At 38.8% G+C, this 21,845-nt stretch overlaps 2 protein-coding genes across 10 annotated transcripts in view; one reads left to right on the top strand and one right to left on the bottom strand.

Annotated features, from left to right (window-relative positions):
- Nucleotides 1–4,269, top strand: part of Pdzk1 (PDZ domain containing 1) — a 41,261-nt gene extending 36,992 nt beyond the window's left edge. For all 6 annotated transcript variants that reach the window (XM_087213351.1, XM_087213352.1, XM_021265805.2 and 3 more), the window contains 3 exons: nt 1,454–1,672; nt 2,204–2,494; nt 3,871–4,269. In XM_087213351.1, the coding sequence (XP_087069477.1) occupies nt 1,454–1,672; nt 2,204–2,494; nt 3,871–3,924 (564 nt within the window). In that variant the 3' untranslated portion in view covers nt 3,925–4,269. The remainder of the gene's footprint in view (nt 1–1,453; nt 1,673–2,203; nt 2,495–3,870) is intronic.
- A 126-nt stretch (nt 4,270–4,395) lies between these two features.
- Nucleotides 4,396–21,845, bottom strand: part of Gphra (golgi pH regulator A) — a 44,764-nt gene continuing 27,314 nt past the window's right edge. Inside the window, exons 8-14 of one of the 4 annotated variants that reach the window (XM_013075500.3) lie at nt 18,868–18,977; nt 16,789–16,883; nt 15,898–15,990; nt 8,860–8,955; nt 6,623–6,712; nt 5,475–5,540; nt 4,396–5,352 (exon numbers count right to left, since the gene is read on the bottom strand). In XM_013075500.3, coding sequence (XP_012930954.1) covers nt 5,146–5,352; nt 5,475–5,540; nt 6,623–6,712; nt 8,860–8,955; nt 15,898–15,990; nt 16,789–16,883; nt 18,868–18,977 — 757 coding nt within the window. In that variant the 3' untranslated portion in view covers nt 4,396–5,145. The remainder of the gene's footprint in view (nt 5,353–5,474; nt 5,541–6,622; nt 6,713–8,859; nt 8,956–15,897; nt 15,991–16,788; nt 16,884–18,867; nt 18,978–21,845) is intronic. The other 3 variants (XM_004853902.4, XM_013075501.3, XM_087213353.1) reach the window with 3 other exon arrangements.

The raw sequence follows: 21,845 nt of genomic DNA, 5'->3' as shown, positions 1-21,845 counted from the left end.
GGATCTCTGAAATATAGCAGTGAATAAATCAAACACCTACAAGGTTCCTGGCACCCACTGGATACCCAAATATCCAAGTGATGAATGAATAAACTCATTATATGTTTAAACATTAATCTACTTGACCTAAACTTGAGGCAAGTGCTAGATACTTGACGTGCTCGTTGAGGTAGCTGTCTCAGCGTTTTGGCATGTAATGCGTCACTGTGATAATTTCCCACATTTTAGAGACATTCCAAAGTGGAACAAGATCAGTACCAGAGTTAGCTGAACCAGGTAACCAGAAGGGTCTGTGCTGGCGCCTCTCAGAAAGGAAGGAAATGTGCTCTTGCAGTTAGATGGCCGAATAACCAGAGGTGCCCGTCGAATTCCAGCCAGGCTGCCAGTGTGCCTCCGGGGGGGCGGGGCCCACAGCACTCACCTTCCTATTCACTGCCAAACAAATGTCCCAGGCACTGTGGGCAGCAACTTAACCACTGATCCAAGTTCATGCCACCCCCCAATCTACCTTCCTGACCTTCTCAACTAAAAGCCTCAGCCAGTTAAGCTCTTAATTGTATTTAACATCAGTCACAGGTGGGCATGTACATATCCAGAGTATCAGTACTCTGAGGCAGGAACATCACCAATTTGAGCCCAGCTGGGGCAATTTTGCAATTTAGGAGCCTGTCTCAAAAAAGGTGGGGGAGAAGCCTGGGGATACAGCTTAGTGCAAAGGCCTTGGATCAACCATCAATTTCACCAAAAAAAGGTCGTTTCTTGTTTTGTGCCGCTTTTGTATTCAAGACCAACAAACAGTTTTTCCTGCTTCTGAATGGTGAGGCAGCCTGGAAGTAATTAAAGATGGCAGGGTCTGGCATTACAGAGCTGCCAGCTAATGGTCACAATGAACAGTAAACAGCATATAGGGGGATCTAGCACTGGGGAGACTGGAGGGTGTCAAGTAGCAAACAGTTGGACCTTTGTTACATGGGATCGCCTTCTAATTGTTACTGTCTGTACAGGTTGGCCTTTTGAGTCTTCAGTGGTAAAAAGTAGTCTTTTATTTCACTTTTTCTATCTTGATGGAGGAGTTCTGAAGACCATTTTACTTTGTGTGCTTCGTCGGAGGTATTGGGCTACTCAGGTGTGTGTTCTTCCAAAAGGCCTGTGGAAGGATGTGCGGTGACTTGCTCACTACTGGGGAGCCAGAAGAAACTAGGAAGATGGGCTTTTTGGATTGTACAAAATTCTACACTTTTATTTTATGCACATATATGCATCTGTGTTCATATTTATGTAAGATTATTCCATAACCAACCTGTCTTATACATTTCCTGGTTGGGGTACTAGAGCAGTTTTACAGCCTACAATCAGACATAGGCAGAAAAAGAACGGAACATGTATTACACCTTGTGAGACCAGAATATTAAAGTGCAACTACTCATACATAGAACTTTTTTGTTTTCAAAAGGCTCAATTTTCTCCATTCCTCTACTATAAAAATCAAGAATTGCCTAATGGTTCTGTCAAGGAGGTTCCAGCCTCTGCTCCTCTGGAGGACTCAGGTCCAGACACCACAGAGGAAGTAGCGGATCATAAGCCTAAACTCTGCAGGCTGATGAAAGGTGAAAATGGCTATGGCTTTCACTTAAATGCGATTCGGGGACTGCCAGGCTCATTCGTCAAAGAGGTATGGTAATCTGGTTCCAGCAGCCCTGTGAACAATCACAATTAGGATAGCCTCAGCTTCTCCCGCCCGTAGATGTCTTAGTAGAAAGGTTATAGAAATGCAGATACAAACGCTGGCCCACACCCTCTTAAGTAACATCAGAATTTCATCTTTCGCTTCCATCCAGTTCTCTTTAGTCACTTTCAAATCAAATGAACACTGTGAGCTGACACATTGCCAACCCGGTAGGGACTGGCTGTGAACAGACCATCCCAGTAGCTCTGAAGTTGAGTGTGAAAGGAGACCTATGAAATCTAATGACTTCAGCCCGTAATAATACACTCTTGACAATATGGTAGTCAACCAGTTTATACCGCTACTTTGAGTATGAAGCTGTAACTCTGATAAGTCGAAAAAGACTAAAGAACTTTTCTGTACTTCAAGGAGAAATATGGTTAAGAATAAATTCTCAACCCCCTCCTCTGAGGGGAAAGCAGTCTGGTGTGCTCTTTCCCCTGCTGGAGTTGCTAACTCAGAACCTCACGTTCACAGGTACAGAAGGGCGGCCCGGCCGATGCAGCCGGGCTGGAGGATGAGGATGTGATCGTTGAAGTGAATGGGGTGAATGTGCTGGATGAACCCTATGAGAAGGTGGTGGACAAAATCCAGAGCAGTGAGAAGAACATCACACTCTTGGTCTGCGGAAGGAAGGCCTATGATTACTTCCAAGCTAAGAAAATCCCAATTATTTCCTCCATGGCTGATCCACTGGACGTGTGCCCTGATTCCAAAGAAGAAACAGTGGTAGAGTCAGAGCATGACTCACACATGGTGAAAGAAAGAGTGAGTGTGGTGATTTCTTTTCCTGATCTGTCTTACCCCAGAGTATGGTACAGTCCTTAAGTATACTTTATGTCCATGGTTACCAGATTCTCCAAAATACTGGAAAATGATAAAGATGTTATTTTAGAGGAGAGGAGGCAGAATATGGACAATTTATTTTCACAGCACTCAGCTGACAGCTATTATGTAGGGTTGATAAGTCAAGTCTATTAAAGTTCCAATGGAGACCACCAGAAGAACCTGAGTCAGACTGTCTTGATAAAAATTATGGTTCTGTCACTCATCAGTGTTGGGTAAATATTTGCTCTGCTCCACCTCTAAAACAGGGACAATATGTACAATTTTTACCAGAATTATATTACCTAAGACTATTAAAATACTCTGAACAGTGAGTGGTGCAGAGTGAACATAAAAATGGTGATTAGGGACAGTATTTATAATACAGTAATATTCTATTTGCAAACAAAAGTGTTTGGCAAAATTCTGCTTGTTTGCAGGCACCACATTGGGTGACAAAGATGACCATGGCCACCTTCAGACATCCCCAAAATTAAATTCAGTTTGTAAACCGAGGTACCACTGTCTTTATTGGGAGAGATTAAACCTTCTCTGTATATTTGAATTGGATAAGTTCCTTGGTAGGCCTTAGTTTTTACATTTTGGTCCAACTGTTTTTCATACATGAATGAGGTCCAAAAGCGAAATAACATATCCAAGTTTGTAAAGGAAATTTATGGCAAAATTGGGAGTCTAAAAGTAAACAATACTTTCTCTATTATACTAATTCTGATTGGTGATGTAAATGACACTTGATGAACACACTGACTTACATTTTGGAAAGCTTAGCTAAACAGTTCAGTGGACCCTGGCTTACTTGATCAGTTCCGAGGGCTGGTTGTAACTCGTTAGTTTTAAGCCAATACAGTTGAGATCTGGATGTTTAGCCGGGTACATGCTAGTGATGACAAGAGGCAGATGCATCTTCCATTAACCTAACTCAAGTTATGTCAGGCTGGTTGTAGCTTGAGGGTCCACTGTATTCTGCATTTCAGAAAATTCCATGAGAGGTCCATTACAGAAGAGATATATATAGGCGTTAAGAAATTTAATATGTCAAATAGCAAGTTAGAAACAAGGCCAAGTGTTGAATTCTTCTAGTGAGTGACTTGACTTCCTGAGTTTAATCATGCAACTTTAGAATCGACCATCCCTCTCCTGCTGGTCACTCCACCACTTGTATTTTTTTTTTTTTTTTTTTTTGGTACCGGGGATCAAACTCAGGACCTTGGGCTTGCAAGGCGGGCAGTGGCACCACTAAGCTAAACTCCAGCCTATACTCTACTACTACTTGTAAATCTTTGTTTTCTTTTGCACAGGCCCACAGTACAGCCTCAAATTCTTCCTCCAATTCTGAAGACACACAGATGTGATCAGAACGAATGATGGCTTCAGCTGCTAGGATTCCTACTAAGTATCCAGAACTGGTGTCACATGGAATGAGCTGCCACCCACTTACTGTGTTAAAGACTTTTGGAAACCACCACCTGTGAATGACTGCCACAGAGCTATTACAGATGGCTTATTTGCTTTTTGTGATCTCTTCCATGCTTTAGCTTAACTACATTTCTCTATATGATGATCTCTTTTATAGGCTCCTTAAGCACCAAAGCCGATTCATGAATCTCCAAAACAGCAGAGCAGATAATTCAAATTATGCTTTTATAAAAATGTGGTTGCTAGAACAAATACCATTAAAAATGTCTTGAGTATGCTTACCTTCCTCTATTAGCTGGTATAACCTTAATAGTGCTTTTGTTTTGGATAATCTTTATTTGCTTCTAGAAACCCCAAACACTTAAACACAGAATAAGAGTTTAGTAATAAAAGGAGACTCCAGGTAATAACATTCAGAATATTTTTTAGGTTGCATTTAAGTATTTAAAAAGGGAAGAGCTCGAGTCCCAGGATAGGAAAGTGACTTTTTCCAGTTATTTACTGTTTTATCCCACAGCATATGAGGAGACGGAAGAAAACATGGGAGACATCATTACCAACTTAAATGTATCTCCCCCCCCCCCCCGCCCCCATAGCAGGAGTTGAACTCGGGACCTTGCACTTGCCAGGCAGGTGTGGCACCCCTGAGCTACATCCCTGGCCCCACACTCAATACTAATTGAACAGGAAATCTATTTCAGTTGTCCACTATCCCTTTCTTAGAACAGACATGGTTATTTTAATAGGGAAGTGGTTGGGTGAGGCAAGCTGCTAACTCAAGTATTAGATCACACAAGCACAAGCTATGCTTAAAGTAAACCCAAGGCCCAAGTGTTACAGTCTGACTTTAATGACAGTCACGCTTAAGGAAAAGCCATAACCTTGCCCACCTGAACGTCTGGCCCAGTTACTATAGACATGTAATGGTTCCAGTACAGTCTCAGTCCCCTCTGGCCCTGCCCTCACTACTTTTGCATGCTTGCTGCTGAGTACTGTCTCGAGTTACTTCTCCTTCTCCTGTTCTGGCCAATGCTACGTATCATAGTACCACCTGAGAAAGGTGTATGCTGGAGGTAGCAGGCCCTGGTCCCCTCCATTGCTTTTCCTCAGACTCAAATTCTGCTGATCCTGGTTTCTAACAGTCTGTAATCTCGAGTTCAAGGTGCCATATGCTTCTCTGGTGCCTGTTTGTGAGCCAAATAGAGGAATAATATGCTGGAAAGGGCGCTGACCAGGAAGATGACATCAAACCAACGGTGATAGAAGTTAAATTGCAGTTCTCCAAGGACTTCCGTGATTATGGTGCGATATTCTAGTGGCATACTCATTCGGATCAGCAGTACGGAGGAGACAAAGTACATGCCCTGAAAATCAAACCAATCTACAAGTTACTTTGTAGTGAGGGGCAGGTGGGAGGAAATTGTTAATTGTTAACACATTTCTAGTTTTTATAGCTGTAAACATAGAGCTAGTTTATTAAACTTACCATTATCTGCGCTAATAGCAGGACAATGACATTGGAGGACTTACTGCTTGAGATGGCATAAAAGAACTGTTAAGGGAGGAAAGATGATTAAAATTAGTACTGCTAGATTCTTGTGTTGTGAATAAGTAACATAGTCTTTAATTGTCTCTTCCATGCAACAATCTTGTATAGAACAAATCAGATGATTAAGGCTGTAAAGAAACTTGAAACAGACTACTGTTAGTTTCCCCTTCCAGGCAGTTGATGGTTTTAGGTGTTACATTAGTACATACGAAAGAATTCTTATGCCGTCAAACTTCGGAAACTGATGAATATGACCTTAAGATTACCATAAAACATTAAAACAGGCAACTCCAAGCAATGTTTTCTTTTTTTCTTTTGGTACTGGGGTTCGAACTCGGGTCCTTGTGCTTACAAGGCAGGCGGCAGAACCACTGAGCTAAGTCCCTGGCCCCAAATCTACCAAGTTTTGGGCTTTTTTTTTTTTGGTACTGGGGATCGAACTTGGGTCCTTGAGATTGCACAGCAGGTGGCGAAACCACTGAGCTAAATCCCCGGCCCTCCAAGCACTGTTAATGGGCCACTGAGCTCTTCCCAAAATTGTGCTAGATGACTGGAGATCTCTTCCTGTTTTAACTTTCTCTTCTTTCAAACGGCTTTCAGATCTTGAAATCTCTACCTTTTCTACCAGACAGAACTTCCTTCTGCCATGAAGCCTTCTTATGTTGATCAGAAAACAGCTGAATATTGTTTCTTTGCTTCCATATCTTTATTAATGACTCTGATAATTATTCTTCTAGCCTCAAATGTCTGCTGAATGCCTGCCAAGTTCTATTACAGATGATGGTGAAAGCTCCATGAACAAAACAGACCCTTGTTACCTCTAGATCTTATCTGTGATTGGAGTTAGATATCATACACTGTCATACATTTTATGTAGCAGTTGAACATTTTTATTCTGTGCATGTCTTTAAAAACTTGATCTTAAGGGCCGGGGATTTAGCTCAGTGGTTTCGCCGCCTGCTGCGGAAGCGCAAGGACCCGAGTTTGATCCCCGGTGCCAAAAACAAACAAACAAAAAAAACCATTTCACAGTACCATATGTAATCAAATACCTAAGTACTTTCTAACATTGCAATACAACATACCTTAGTAAGAGTGATCAGCAATCCTCTGATGGATGTGACAATGATTATTCCGACTAGAATGAAGGAAATGTGTTGGGACCAGAACTTCACCTGTCACCATAGCAGAAAGAGGAAACAGCTGTTAAGTCTATTCAGAAAGATGCGATGGTGAGACGGAGTTTTACAGGCCCTACCCCTTTTGAGGGATGAAAGAAAGCAAGCAAGTGGTGAGACTTTGGTAGGAAGACTGCAGTAGGTATCTCAATTAGCCAAAGAATCAAATCTTAAAACAGAAAGCAAGTGTAATGAAGTGAGTAAAAATAACACTAATAAAACAAGCTAATGACACAATTTACTGTGATAAATGAAGAGAAGGAATTGAAAGGAAACAAATTTCAAACTGGGGCCGGGGATTTAGCTTAATGGCACAGTGCCTGCATAGCAAGTGCAAGGTCCTGAGTTCGATCCCCAGTACCAACCACCCCCCCCACAAAAAAACTTAACAGTACCTTGTTTATTTTTAGTATCTATGAATGATGCTTCTCTCATCATGCAAAACTTCAAGAAATCTTTTTTTTTTGGTACTGGGGATTGAACTCAGGTCCTTACGCAGCAGGCAGCGAAACCACTGAGCTAAATCCCCAGCCCTAAAAAATCTTTTTATAATAAAAAGACTATATAGACCTCAGCTATATTCTAGGACACAGAACTTCATCTGAATCACATACTTTTGTCTCCTCCTACACTGCTTGATAGTGAGAAGCAGTTTTGGGATTCAATTCTGAAAAATATCTGAGGAAAAGCTGCTATTGCTGCAATAGAAAGTCTTGCTATTCAGATGATGAAATATGGAGGACACAGGTGAATTATAGATGGACTATATACACAGCGAGTAAGCAGTCTCAGGAAGCACTGATATGGAAAGCATTTCTAAAAATTTAGCCGAGTAAAAAAAGTAAATGAGTAAACTACATAGGCCAACAATACCAAAGCATACTTAGGACTGGAGCTCACTTTGCACTGGTTCATTCTTATTTAGCTACCATTGAGTTCAGAGGCATGTCCTGTTGAGATGGAAGACGAAGTGGCAGGCAGTTTGTGTGTAGAATCAGAGCCCAGTTAAATGCCCACACTGGGACTAAGGATGTGGTATGTCTTTAAAAATTTTTTTTGCTATGCTGGGGCAGTGGGGATTGAACCCAGAGCCATCACACTGAACTACATCCCTAGACCTTTTAAAATTTTTTGAGACAGAGTTTTGCTAAGTTGCCCAGGCTGGGCTGGAACTTGGAACTCTCCTGCCTGGGCCTCTCCGAGTGCAGGGATTACAAGTGTGCAACACCCTGCCTGGGTGATATCAGTCTTATCATTGCCCACACATATATCTACAAGATATATTATTCGATGAATAAGGGCACTGAACTTAAATTAGGACAAGGGTGTGTTTATGACAGTGGTTTTATCAAACAGGTAGAAAAGATGATTAAAAAAAATCCAACTGGGTCTGCTGTTTTGCTACTTCACTGCTGCCTGTTTTCTTCCTGCCTTGTTTTGCCGTGGATGGTTTCTCCTCTCCACGCCCCTCACCAGGCCACCCTGCCCTGGAGCCAGTGGACTGTAGACTGAAGCCTCTACAAACTGTGAGCTACAATAAACTTTCCTCCTTTAAGGAAACAAAAAAAAAATCCAATTTTGTACATAGTTGACAGTTATCATCTTTAGTACAAGGTCCACATTAATTGATAAGGATCATTTATTTATTTTTTTATTTCTTTGGTACCAGGAATTGAACTTGGGTCCTTGAGGATCATTTATTTTTAGAGCTGAAATTATTTCAGGTCTAACATGCAACACTAATTAGTAGTTAATTTTCTACCAGGGGAATCAAAGATGACTTATGTGCCTGAAGAGCTCATTAAGGAGCACAGAGAGAAGGATCTGAATACTTGGTGGGGGTAGGGGGGAGAAACTGGCATAGTAGCTGGCTACAGAGGAGCAGAGGAGGAATTGTAGAAATAATCAGCATCCATGACAATAAAGGTACAGCACTCATCATTACTTATGCATTTATGTTAAGAACGAGAAACCTGGACTATTACAAATGTGTCATGTGAATACGTCAGCCTATACAGAGGACCACGGGAAGAACAGATGCAGAGGCAAGTACTTAAAGTATAGGAAGTAGAGTCTTAACAATGTTAAGTCACATCAGATAAAATAAAAAACTGTATAAACCAAGATCTTCATAGAACTCTTACATCAAACTGAATTCCTAGGTAATTCACAGTGATCTCAATGCCTCTTGTGACAGGATCAGTTTTCCCAACTCGATCAAAAACAATATTGATGGTTGCCTGCAGAGACACAGACCTCTGTGTTAGTGCATCTTAATTACTATTTCACAAAGTGTGAGTCAAAACGGATTAATCACCATAACACGCCTTAGAGGCTGATGTTTTGAAAAATGCAGTTCTACTCAATCTAAACCATATATAGGAAGTCTGTTTAGGCAAATGAAAGTCTCTCCATTCCATCTTTATTTTCCGTAGAGTCAAGAGGAATAAAACTATGGCATATAAATCTTAGTTTATCAGAAGCCAGAAAGGTGGATGAAGTCTGAGCAAGAGAGTCAAGAAACTCCAAAATCATTCCCTATGGTTGTTTTCTGAATGCCCTCAGAGCAAAGAAAAAAGTTATAGCTAGTAAGCTAGCAAAGGAAATTGAATGATGAAATATATCCAAAGGATCCCAAAAGTGACATTTAGAAAAAGGACGGTGGGGGGGAGAACAAATGAAAAACAGTAACAAGGCAGTTTTAAATCTAACCATTTCAATAATCACATTAAATGTAAACAGTAATCAGGGGGGAGCAAACTCAGTCACTGTAGTGTGACAGTTGTCAGACAGTACATACACTAATGGGCTTGGCTATGTTCCAATAAAACCTTATTACAAAAGTAAGTAGATTTTGTCTGTGGACTATAGATTGCTAATCCCTGGTCTAAACATGCCGGTGAAATGGTAGGCACTGTCAGACTAGATAAAAAGCAAGACCTAACTACTGTATATGTTGCCTACAAAGAATCTCATTTTAAATATGAACATGTAAACAGGTTAAAAGTAAAAAGATGGAAAAAATATATATTTATGCTAGTACTAATAAAACAAAAGGTGGAGTCTCTATAGTAACATCAGATGAAGTAGATTTCATAGCAAAAAAATCTTGTGTTTTAGAAGGACCATTTCATGATTAAAAAAAAATCACTTAAAAAAGGTTAATGATCCTAAATGTTTATATAGCCAAAAACAAAGCTTCAAAATATATGAAACAAAGACTGATAGAAATAAAAAAATAAAAATAGCCAAATCCAAATAGTTGGGTCTGTTCTCTCAATAACTGATAAAATAGAGAATCAGTAAGGATACAGAAAATTTAAATAATACTATCAATCAACTTGACCTAACTGACACTCACAGAGCGCTCTAGCCAGTAAGAGCAGAATACACATGCTACTCAAGGGCACATGGAACATTTACCATGCTGAGTTTAGTTGACTATATTCTGGCACGAAACACAAGCCTTGATAAATCTTAAAAAGAGTCAAATCATACAAAATATGTTCTTAGATTACATAAAATTAAGTTAGAAATCTATTAGAGAATGATATTTGGAAGAGTCTCCCCAATTATTTTAGAACACACTTCTAAATAACCTATGAGTCAGAGAAGAAATCAAAAGGGAAATAAAGTTATTTTTTTGTGTGTGATCCTGGAGAGTGAACCCATGGCCTTCACACTATGCTATGTCCCCACTGCTTTTTAAAGTTTATTTTGAGAAAGGATCTTGTTAAGTCGCTAAGTTGCCCAGGCTGGGCTCAAAGTTGTGTTTCTCCTGTCTTAGCTTCCCAAAGTGCTGGGATTACAGGTGTGCAACACCATGTCCAGAAAGCATTTTTAACTAAACAAAAATAAAAATACAGGGTCGGGGATTTAGCTCAGTGGTTTCGCTGCCTGCTGCGCAAGCGCAAGAACCCGAGTTCGATCACCATTACCAAAACAAAAAAAACCCAAAAAACCCCAAAATACATTATACATTAAAAGCTGAAGTTAAAACAGTACATAACAAGAAATTTATCATAATAAAACACCTTTATCAGAAAAGATCTCCAATCAATGATCTTAGTTTCTACCTTAAAGTGGAAACATGACCCAAATAAGAAGTAAATAATAAAGAGCAGAGCAGGTATCCATGAAATGGAAAGCAGAAAAATAATACAGAAAATCAATTACCCAAAACTGACTCTCTAAAAAGTTAAGTAAAATCAATAAACTGCTACTATCCTAATAAGAAAAAAAGAGAGAAGACACAAGTTGTCAATATCAAAAGATACTACTCTATACTCACCAGGATGTCTATAATAAAAGATAGATGATAACAAATATTGGCGAGGATGTGAAGAAATTGGAGCCTTTATATATTGCTGGCAGGAATGTAAACTGGTGCCATCATTTTGAAAAATTGCATGGCAGGTCTTCAAAAAGTTAAACATATAGTTACCATGTGACACGGAAATTCTGTTATTAGCCATTATATAAGAGAAATGAAAAGATGCTCACTGAAAAACTTATATACAAATATTCACAACAGCATTACTGATATTGGCAAAAAGTGGAAACCTAAGTGTTTACCAATTACTAAACGGATAAACAAAATGTGGTATTATCCATACAATGATGTAAGTACTATTTAGCCATAAGAAGGAACAGTATCCAGCCATAAAAAGAAATGAAGATGCAATGGATGAACCTTTAAAACTTAAGCTAAGTCAAACCAATCACAAAAGACCACAGATCGTCTGATTCAATTTATCTGTAATATCTAGTAAAGGAAAACCTAAGGACAGAAAGTATATCAGTTGTTGCCTAAGGGTGGGAGAGTAAGAATTGAGGGAGTGACTGGTAATGAGTATGGGACTGCTTTCCGGTTTGATGATAACGTCCACAGGCCGACTGCTGTGATGTTGTACAACTCTGTGGACATACTGAGAACTACTGAATTGTATGCTAAGTGGGTAAACTGTAGTGAACTATGTCTTCCTCACTGTTAAATAAAAAAGGAACAAAACTGCTGACAGCCCAACAAATTCCATGGATACTGAAAGGACTGACAACATTATGAGCAACTATATCCCAATAAATTTGAAAATTTTAATAACAATGGACAAATTCCTTGAAAGACACAAACTGCAAGGTTTCACTCAAGAAGCAGTAACAGATAAACCCAATAAAACTTGTATTTGTAAAGAAAATAACTGGGAGTTAGAAATCTTTGTGCAAGGAAAATACCAAACCCAAAAGGCTTCACTTGTAAATTCTATCAAACACTTAAGAAATAATAAAATTCCATACAAACTTTCCCACTAATTAGAAGAGGCAGTACTTTTCAACTTATTCTCTAAGGTCAGTATTACTTTAACACTAAAGCCAAACAAAGACATAATATTAAAAAATCACCAGGCACGGTGAAGCACATCTGTAATTCCAGCATTCTGGGAGGCTGAGGCAGGAGGATGGCAAATTAAACCCTGCATAGGCAACTGAGCACATTACTGTGAGACACTGTCTTAAAATATAAAAAAGGGCTGCAGATATAGCTCAGTGTGAAGACCTTGGTTCAATCCCCAGTACAAAAAACAATCAATCTGGGGCAGGGATTTAGTTCAGCGGCACCGTGTCTGCCTTGTACAAGGTCCCAAGTTCGAGCCCTGGTACCAAAAAAACAAAACCAATCAAGCAAAAACTAATGAATTTAATTCACTACAATGACAGATTAAAAAAGAAAACCGTAAGATCATTTTAATAGATGTAGAAAACTGACAAAAACCTAACACGATTTCATGATTAATAACACTAATGAATAGAAAGAATTTCCTAAAGCTGATAGAGGGAATCAAAGAATGGATGCTTTCTCCCTAAGATCAGGGAAAAGTCTAGGATAACTTCTCTTGCTACTGCTACTGAACTTTGCACAATGCAGTAAGGCTAAAAGAGGAGAAGAAGCAGAAAGGAAAGAAGGGAAGGAAAGGAGAGAACTTGAGAGGGGAAGGGGAATAAAAGGGAAGGGAGGTAGGAGAGGGAAAAGAAAGAAAAGGGATCTACATCGCATGACAAGAAGCAAGACTGTCCCAATTCCAGATACCTGACTGTCTATGGAGACAATCCTATGAAACATGTAAAAGAGCTTCTAGAAATAAAAAGGTTAGCAAGTTGCAGGATATAAGATCAATATACAATAATTATATATGTACTAACAATAGTCAAACAAATTATAAAAACAGATTTAGGAAAGTATCAAAATATACTTAGATATAAATCTGACAAAAGCTGTGAAAGACTTGTACATTAAAAACTATAAAACATTGCTGAAACTATAAAAGATCTAAATACAGGCCGGGAATTTAGCTCAGTGGTTCCGCCACCTGCCTCACAAGTGCAAGGTTCCAAGTTCAATCCCCGGTACCAAAAAAAAAAAAAGATCTAAATACATGAAGGTTTATAGCATGTTCACAGATTAGAAGACTCAGTACTGTTAAGATATTACTTCCTTTAGGGCCAGGGATTTAGCTCAGTGGTTCTGCCATCTGCCTTGTGGGCGCAAGGTCCTGAGTTCCCGGTCCAAAAAAAAAAAAAAAAAAAGATATTACTTCCTTTAAATTGATCTATAGATTCAATGTAATTCCAATACAAATTCCAGAAGGTGTTTTTGTAGGAACTAGCAAACTGATTATAAATTTCACATGGAAATATAAAGGACATATATAGCCAAAAATTTTTAAAGAAAAGTATAGGAGAATTGACTGCATATGATTTCAGGCTTATTATAAAGCAATGATTAAGACAGTATGGTACTAGCATAATTAAAGGCAAACATTGCATACCAACAGGAATGAACAGAGTAAATATACAGACCCACACTGGATAGACAACTTAATATAGAAATAATAATCTTTTCAACAAACAGTGCTAGAACAACTGGATATCTGTATGCAAAATAATGAACTTGTATCCATATTTAATCATATTAAAAATTAACTTATGATGGATCATAGACTAGAATATTAAAACCATAGTTTCTATAAAAACATAAAAAAACTTTATAACCCTTGGGTATGCAAAGATTTCTTAGATCTTAGATCAAAAACACAATCCATAATAGGAAAAACAAAACAAAAAACAGAAAACTGCTAAGAGAATGAAAAGTCAAATCTACTGATAAGAACCAAAGTATTTAAAAATCACATTTTGATAAAGGATTTCCAGAATATTCAAAAATTTAAAAATCAATGAAAAGACAATTAACACCTGAAGGAAAAAAATGGTAGAAGAGTTGAACAGAGACTTTACCAAAGAGGAGATGGCTCACAAATGAGCACATGAAAAGAAGCTACACATCTTTAGGCATGTAAATTTTCCTATCAGGTATTTGGTAGATTCAATACTTCAAATCTATCAGAATGTCTAAAATTAGTAAGACTAACCAGGTGAGTGTTGATGAGGGTACAGAACAACTGAAACTCCTTCACACCAACTAGGAATGCAAATGGTACAGTCTCTTTGGAAAAGAATTTGGCTGTTTCTTCAAAAGTTAGACATCTGCCTTATGAATCAGATGTTCCACTCCCAAATGCTTCTCCAAGAGCAAAGAGCGTATGTGTAGACAAACACTTACACAAAAATGTTCACCGCAGCTTTGTAATATCCCCAAACTGGAGACAACCAAATATCCACTACCAGGTAAATGGTAAACATACAATGGAATACAACTCAGCAGGAAAAGGAATAAATTACTGATATACACAATAACACTGATGAAACCTCAAAAAATCATGCTGGGTAAAATAAGCCAGACTGAAAAGGGATACACTTATATAAAATATCAATTAATATCTACTGACAGCTTGAGCAGGTGCCTGGGGGCTGGGGGCGTGGGACAGAGGCCCTACTAAGAGGCAGGAAGAGTTCTGAAAGTGATGGATAAACATATTCTGTATCTGAGCCTTTTTTTTTCTGTACCAGGGATTGAACTCAGGACCTTGTGCTTGGCGAGGCAGGCGTGGTGCCACTGAGCTAAATCCCTGGCCCTACATTCTATATCTGAATTGTGGTGCTGGTTGTTGCACACATATATACACGTATCAAAACTTACCAAACTGTATGCTTAAAATATGTCAATTATACCATAATAAAGCTGTTAATAGCTGATATGCTCCTCTAAGGGGCTACATCTCAAGAAAAAAACCTTTCAGTAGTTTAGCTACCTGAATATACTATCTCCATTCATCTTTTCTCAATGAATCAAGATTTTAAAAAATCATCTGAGTGTTATTGATTTCCATTTATTATAATATTAGATTCATAAAAAAGAATGGAATGGGATCAAGAGATGAGTGGAGGGGGGGAGGAGGGAAAGGAAATGAGATGAATAAAGGAATTAAGAAGAATTATGTATTATGTACCAATTCCCTACAAGGAATGTAAACATTATGTACTGTAAACATGTACTAATAATAAAAAAAAGAAAATCTATTAATCTATATTGATCAACATTAACATGTTAACAAAGCTCTTCTTTGTGCAAACACAGCTCTAGTAGGTAACACTTTCATAGATGTTGAAAATTCTCTTCTGATTGTCCCTCCAATTTCTATTATAGACAGTATTCCTTCAAGGATTTTGTCAAGCCGGAAAATCAAATCAGTCTTTACTATGATCACATTGAAATCCATGAACACAAGCAAATGAGCCAGAAGTGAAGACCAACGTACATAAAATGCAAACAAAGAATTAAAATATTAAGGGAAAACTACACAAGAATAAGAGCAATAAGCCTGCAAGATGAATGTACCTGCAGAAATACATTTAGAATTTTAGACTTAAATTTTTAGCAAACATAATTAAAAAGGATATGTGGTTTCTGCTCTGAGCTCAAAGTAGGAACTAGGATTACACAGAGTTATGTACGCAGGTAATACGGAAAGCACAGCAAACCAAGAAACAAATCAATTTTTGTTTCATAACCTAAGGCCTTATGATTCCTGACAGGGAAAAAAAAAAATGCAACCTCCCTTTCTAGATCCTCAAAAAAAGGAGGAGGGAGAAAAGAGTGAGCTCAGAGATGTGAAAGGTCATGTTCTCTCAACTCAATTTGGAACTGAGTTCAATGTGCTAATTAAACTCATTGTATCTTGCTGTCATCCCCAGGGAAAATCACTGAACTCTTGATAAAATGTACTTACCATGAAAATTTTCCAAACACAGTAAATGGAGAAAAAGTAACCCAGAAAATTAAAATATTTTCCTTTGAAAGTTTTGGAATATTCTATTCTTTCCTGGGGAAAAAATAATCACAAAATTTGGTTAGTCTCATGAAAACTTATCTTCAACAAAAGAATTCCTCTATAAATCACTATTGGTTATATTAAAATAATAACAGTAACAGTGACGAACATTTATTGACTGTTTAAGCCTGAGACTGGGACAAATATCTTATGGTCATTGCTACTTAAACTTCATAATGCTTAGGAAATCTGTTCTAATATCTTAATTTTACAGATGAGAAAACTGAATGTTAGAGAGGCTAATAAACTTGCTCAGGGAGGTGCACTGGTAAGCAGGCTCAGGTCTGTCTCCAAAGCCTATGTTAGTTAACCTCTACCCTAGGTAGCTACCCCTATGAAGCTACCCTGAAAAAGGATTAAAAAGTTTGCAATTGTTAAGATTTTGCATACTTAAATTATAATGTATTTTAGGTGTACATAGGAAAGTTGGGATACTTCCTGATCTGAGTCCTTTTAAAATAGAGCTAAACTATGGCAGTAATATTACTAACTTGTAAAGGAATAAAATGAAGCAGAGGAGCCACCATCTTTATTCCGGGTCAGTAGGAAATGGTACCACCACAGATGGTGAAAATTCTCTTCTATCCTGCCAATTTCTATTATAGACAGTGTTCCTGTGAGGATTTGCCAGTGACAGAAACAAACTCAAGAAGAGTAATTTCTCATTCTCAAATGCTTCATGGCTTATAAGGAAGCTGTGTCTCTTGCACTGCCGGGTCATAAGATACTAAAAAGCTCTCTTCAGTCATATTGGTAAAAAAATCACAGTTTAGTTTCCTGGCTCTATACCTTGGTTGCATATAGATCAGCTGTTTCAAGAAAAAGCTGCCTGCTTAGTTCTTCCAAAGCATCCACTTCCTGTTGAATAAGAGTAAGATCTGGCACGAAATGGACATCAAGGTTTAAATCACAGAGAAATTTCAAAAAATAGCAGTAAGGAAAGCATTTACTGTTGTTTATTTTTCTGTAGCAGACTCTAGGAACCGGCTGGATTTTCAGGTCCAGTTTCAGATCCAGTAGTGCTACTTCATCACATCAGAGCAGTCTCCCCGGCCTCTGACACAGCTGAGAACATCACCACAATGGTCTCCACTCAGTTTCTCCCAACCCAGACACATGGTTCTCGATTTGTTTTTTGCTTTATTTATCTAATGAAGTCACATGCAATGTACTAACACCTATAAAGCCTAACTTTCCTACATTATCTTAAGAAATATAATGCTTGGAAAGGGAACTGATATTGAGTGCTAACACACGCTGGGGTTTACAGACGTTACCTTCTTTAGCTCTTTTATAGACATTCTCTTCTTTTATTCTCCCAACAATCCCAAGAGACAGGTAAGGAAAGTGAAGCTCAGAGGTTAAATGACTTAAAGTTACACAACTAAGAGGTGTGGATGCAAAGTGAGATCTGCCCCATTCCAAGGCCTGTTCTTTCCACTAAGCTATGCTATTTTCCAAGAGCTCAGTAAGTAGTCTTAGTCTCCTCATTCAAAAAATGGACTCAGAGGCCCGGGGATTTAGCTCAGTGGTTCTGGCGCCTGCCTTGCAAGCGTTAGGTTCCGAGTTCAAGCCTGGTACTTAAAAAAAAAAAAAAAAAAAAAAAAGAAAATGGACTCAGAGAGGTTAAATCATTTGATGCATCTGTTAACTTACTAAGTAGCTTAAAATTACACATTTGGTTTCTATGGATTTTTTTTTTTTTTTTTTTTTTTTTGGTACCAGGGATCAAACTCGGAACCTTGTGCTTGCGAGGTAGGTGGCGGAACCCATGAGCTAAATCCCTGGGCCTGTTTTTATGGACTTTTAAGTAATAAAAACAGTGAAGACAGCCCCTTCTAAAACAGAACCTTTGACTTGAATCCAAATCTTCCTCCAGTGACTTTTCCTATTATTACCAAAATCAACAAATGTTCTTAGTTCCTTCCTCAACAGTGGCTGTGCTTGGGAACATCTAAACCACCTAACAACAGGACTGAACTAGTGACATCTGTCTCTCCTTAAGGAGAGGTTATATAGTACTCTACTCACCCCTCTATCACTTAGCACTTTGCCTGGGAATAGGAGACATGAAGTCAATGTTTTGGGATTAAATTATTCCTTTTTCTTTCTCTGCCATCATCATCTTGCCTTTCTTTGGCCTTAGTCTTATGAGTTTGATACCAGAAGGACCTAAGTCATAATTCGTACCAATACATTATATCCTTCTCCTTCAACTGAAACAAAAGGGACTGTATTTCCCTAGTCCAGAGAAGAAAGCGAGTATATGTCTGATTCTTAGTCCTTGATAGTTTTAAACTCATAGCCTGGGAGCCACATAGCAATTTGATTATTCAACTTGCGAATTAGTTCAACACATTTAAACTAGGTAGGCCAGGAACAATCTATTAATCCAATCATCTTGACTTTTGAACCAAAAAATTGCTGGAGAAGCAGAGATACTTAAAAATGGGCACTTACCACACCAAACACAAACCATCTATTTTAGTGAGCCATTACGTTTTGTGGTGTTTCTTCAGGGTTGAGAAATATAACAGTGTAGTGGAAAGAACTATGAAGAGGAGGCCATAGTTCTGTTTCTAGAGTTGCCACAAAACTATGGTATGACTTAACCCTCTGGGATAATTTTCTCACCTATAAAATGGAAATACTGACTTTTTAAGACCTCGTCAGCTCAAAGAAAATGGTGTTATGATCTTTTAGGGGTGTTGCAAAGATAACTTAATACACATTGTATTTCCTAAGCCTAGCCCTGGCCAGTTTGGACTCTGACGCGGTCAGGCACCTTAGAAGGGATTACCCCAAGACTATTTTGTTCTGCCCTTGCTCCAGAGCATAGAAAGAATCAAGCAGAAGGATAAAGGATACTTTCACTTCCTGGAGCTGAAGTAGTAACACTCTTTAATATTCCCCAGAATCCCGATGGCTTGTTATGCACCTCTCCCCTCTGGAACATAGTTCTCCGTGCCATTGCCATCCTGAAATAAAAGAACACATAAAACCTTATCAAGAAAGCACAGACTCTTAAAGCCCAGTTTCATCCACTTTCCAAAGGCAAGATATGAAAACCAAATTATCCTGCAAAGGTTATTAATAAGCTCAGTAGTTGTCCTCAGCGAGGTGTGGCTCACTGTTCTATGGGCTCTACAAGTCTTACTATATTATTGTCTTCATTTTTATAGGTGAGGCCACAGTGTAATGTGCAGATCAATGATTCAAGTCAGACAGTCTGATTTCAAAGCATGTCTGTCTACCATGATACAGATTTCTATGACATCCCACTCTGAAAACAAATGAGATGCGAGCAAAACATGTGATATGTAAATTTAAAAAATTTATTATATGAAAGACACATTGATATTAAACCCCCTCAAAATATTCCCCTTCCCCTCAAATACACTTGTCCCATCATTCCTTTTGCCACTTTCTGATGCAGTTTTGGAAGTCTTTTCCTGTCTCCAGTTGCGCTGTCATAGCTGCCTTCACGTCCTGAATCAATTCAAAATGTCAACTGCTCATAGTGACTTTGAGTTTGGAGGAGAGCCAGAAGTTGCATGGTGCCTCTGTTAAACAGGTGGATAGAGATACATTATAATGTTTCTATAAGACTGCCTTTCTGCTGTTATGGCACTCAGCAGCAGCATTCACTAAGGTTTTGATCATACCTCGTAAAGACACTCATGAAAAAGGACTTCCAGAACTGCTTCAGAAAGTAGCAAGAATGATGGGATAAGTGTGTTTGAAGCAAGGGGGAGGATTTTGAGGGGTGTTGATGGCAATGTATCTTCTATGGTAATAACTTTAAAAAATTTAAACACTAACTATATTTTTTGATCATTTCTTGTTTATTTTTAAAGTACTTTTTTGATAATAAAAATGACCAGAAGACCTGAAGGAGTTTAAGTAGTAGAAGAAAAGAAAATTAAAGATGTACGTCAAGCATGAAAAGGTTTTTTTATTTTTATTTATTTATTTTTTGTACTGGGGATTGAACTCGGGTCCTTGGGCTTGCGCAGCAGGCGGTGAAACCACTGAGCTAAATCCCTGGCCATGAAAAGGTTTTTTAAAATGTAGAACAATATATTTTATAAAACCTATTCTTCCTATTTCAAATTATAAGGTCCAAAGGGGTAGGTAGGGGAAGTGGGAGGGGAAGGGGAAAGGAAAGAAGGGAAAGCAAAAATTATGAGAAAAGAAAAAAATGGAAACAAAGTCTATGTAAATAGGGAAGGGTGGAGGGGGGGAAGGGCGCACAGGTAATGGGGAAAAAATAAGAATCAAGATTCATCATGTACAGGTACAAGCACCCAATGATGAATGTAAATGAATTGTACACCTAAAATGTACCAATAAAGGAATTCAAGCAAAAAAAAAAAAAGTCTAGTCTTCAAATATAAGTTATTCTAACAACTTATCTAAAGAGAAATACCTAAATTCAGGAAATAAGGTCAAATTTGAATGTTTTCTTTCATGTAAGAGTAAGAGTAGACACTAACTCTTTGATAATAATTTACTCCATAATAAAAATGAGGGGAGACAAGATGGCGGAGCAGTGAGTGCCAGCAGTTCTGCTTCTCCACGACAAAGTGACTAGTTCTGGAGGACAGTGGCTTGGAGAGGAACTGAAATGAAGGGAGGGTACACAGGAACAAGGACAGGCAACTGATAGAGGAGAAGAAAATAGAATGAAGTGATACAGAAGAGGTGGCCCACACCACAGAGGAGAAACTATGGCGCTGTGGATGGCAGTGGTTGGCTGCCAGCTAGGAAGCAAAGTGAAACTAGTAACTTTTCTCTCACAGAAAACTGCATCGGGAGCAGTTAAGAGACAGTGGGAAGAACCTGAGACACTGCTGCCTGAGTGGCCCTCCAGAGGCAATGGTTGGTGACTGTGGTACAAGTGTTAGACACAGTTGCACAGAGCAGGAGATGGCAGGGATGCCACTGTGGGGAAGGGCTGGCTGGGTGCTGGCAGCTTCACACTGCCAAGTACATGAGGGAAGGACAGTCACGGGAGACCGCTGGTAGTTAGAGAACAGACTGGAGGGGGTTCTGCTGACAGGCAGGGACTGCTGATCACAGGCTAGGTTCCCGCAATCAGACACCAGTTTCAGCCTGGAGTTACACAGGATTGGAGGCTCACATTGGCGCTGTGTTTCCACTTCTAAAGGGAGACCCAAAACAGGGTTTTATGGTATGTTGTTTCTTGACTAGCCCTGATAGACACCCCTGTAACGGATTAGCCTGTTACTGCTATAGTTGGATTGACTGCATAGGAATAATCCTGACTCAATGGACAACTTAGTGTTACTGAACTTATCTGCCAAATCCACCACTACACAGGGAGAAGGACAGTGAGTTCCTAACCTGAGAGCTCGGACTGGATCAGACTCTGCAAGAATGCCTGCAACCTGGCAGAAAGAGGTTCCGAGTTTGAGCTAACCCCCGTTTTGTAGTGGAGGGATCAGAGGAGCTGAACACTCAAACACTATGGCAAAGAAGCAATGTCTCACTGGGATATCTATTGGAAAACAGATTATTGGCTTAAGTTTTTGTATGTTTCTTGAGTTATTTAGTAACGTATAGTCTTTCATTGGCTCAGATTTAATAGGTGTCTAGGTTCTCTCCCTCGTCTCAGCTCTTTATCTAGTTTCTTCACCTTAAGCCCTCGTGACATTATTATTAACATATATCTCTATTCTTTTTCCAATCATGTAAACTCCATCTCCCAAGTTTTAAAATTTGCCATACTCAGCCCCCTCATACTCACTCCTATCCTCACTAGTATTAATTCCTCGATCTTCCCCATCCTAAGCCTTTGGCTCTTCCATATTTTACCTAGCTTA

Source organism: Heterocephalus glaber, unplaced genomic scaffold (assembly GCF_053883595.1).
Source record: "Heterocephalus glaber isolate CG9 unplaced genomic scaffold, H.glaber_assembly_v1.0 deba00001442, whole genome shotgun sequence".
NCBI lineage: Eukaryota > Metazoa > Chordata > Mammalia > Rodentia > Bathyergidae > Heterocephalus > Heterocephalus glaber.
This window is presented reverse-complemented; position numbering and strand designations above follow the sequence as displayed.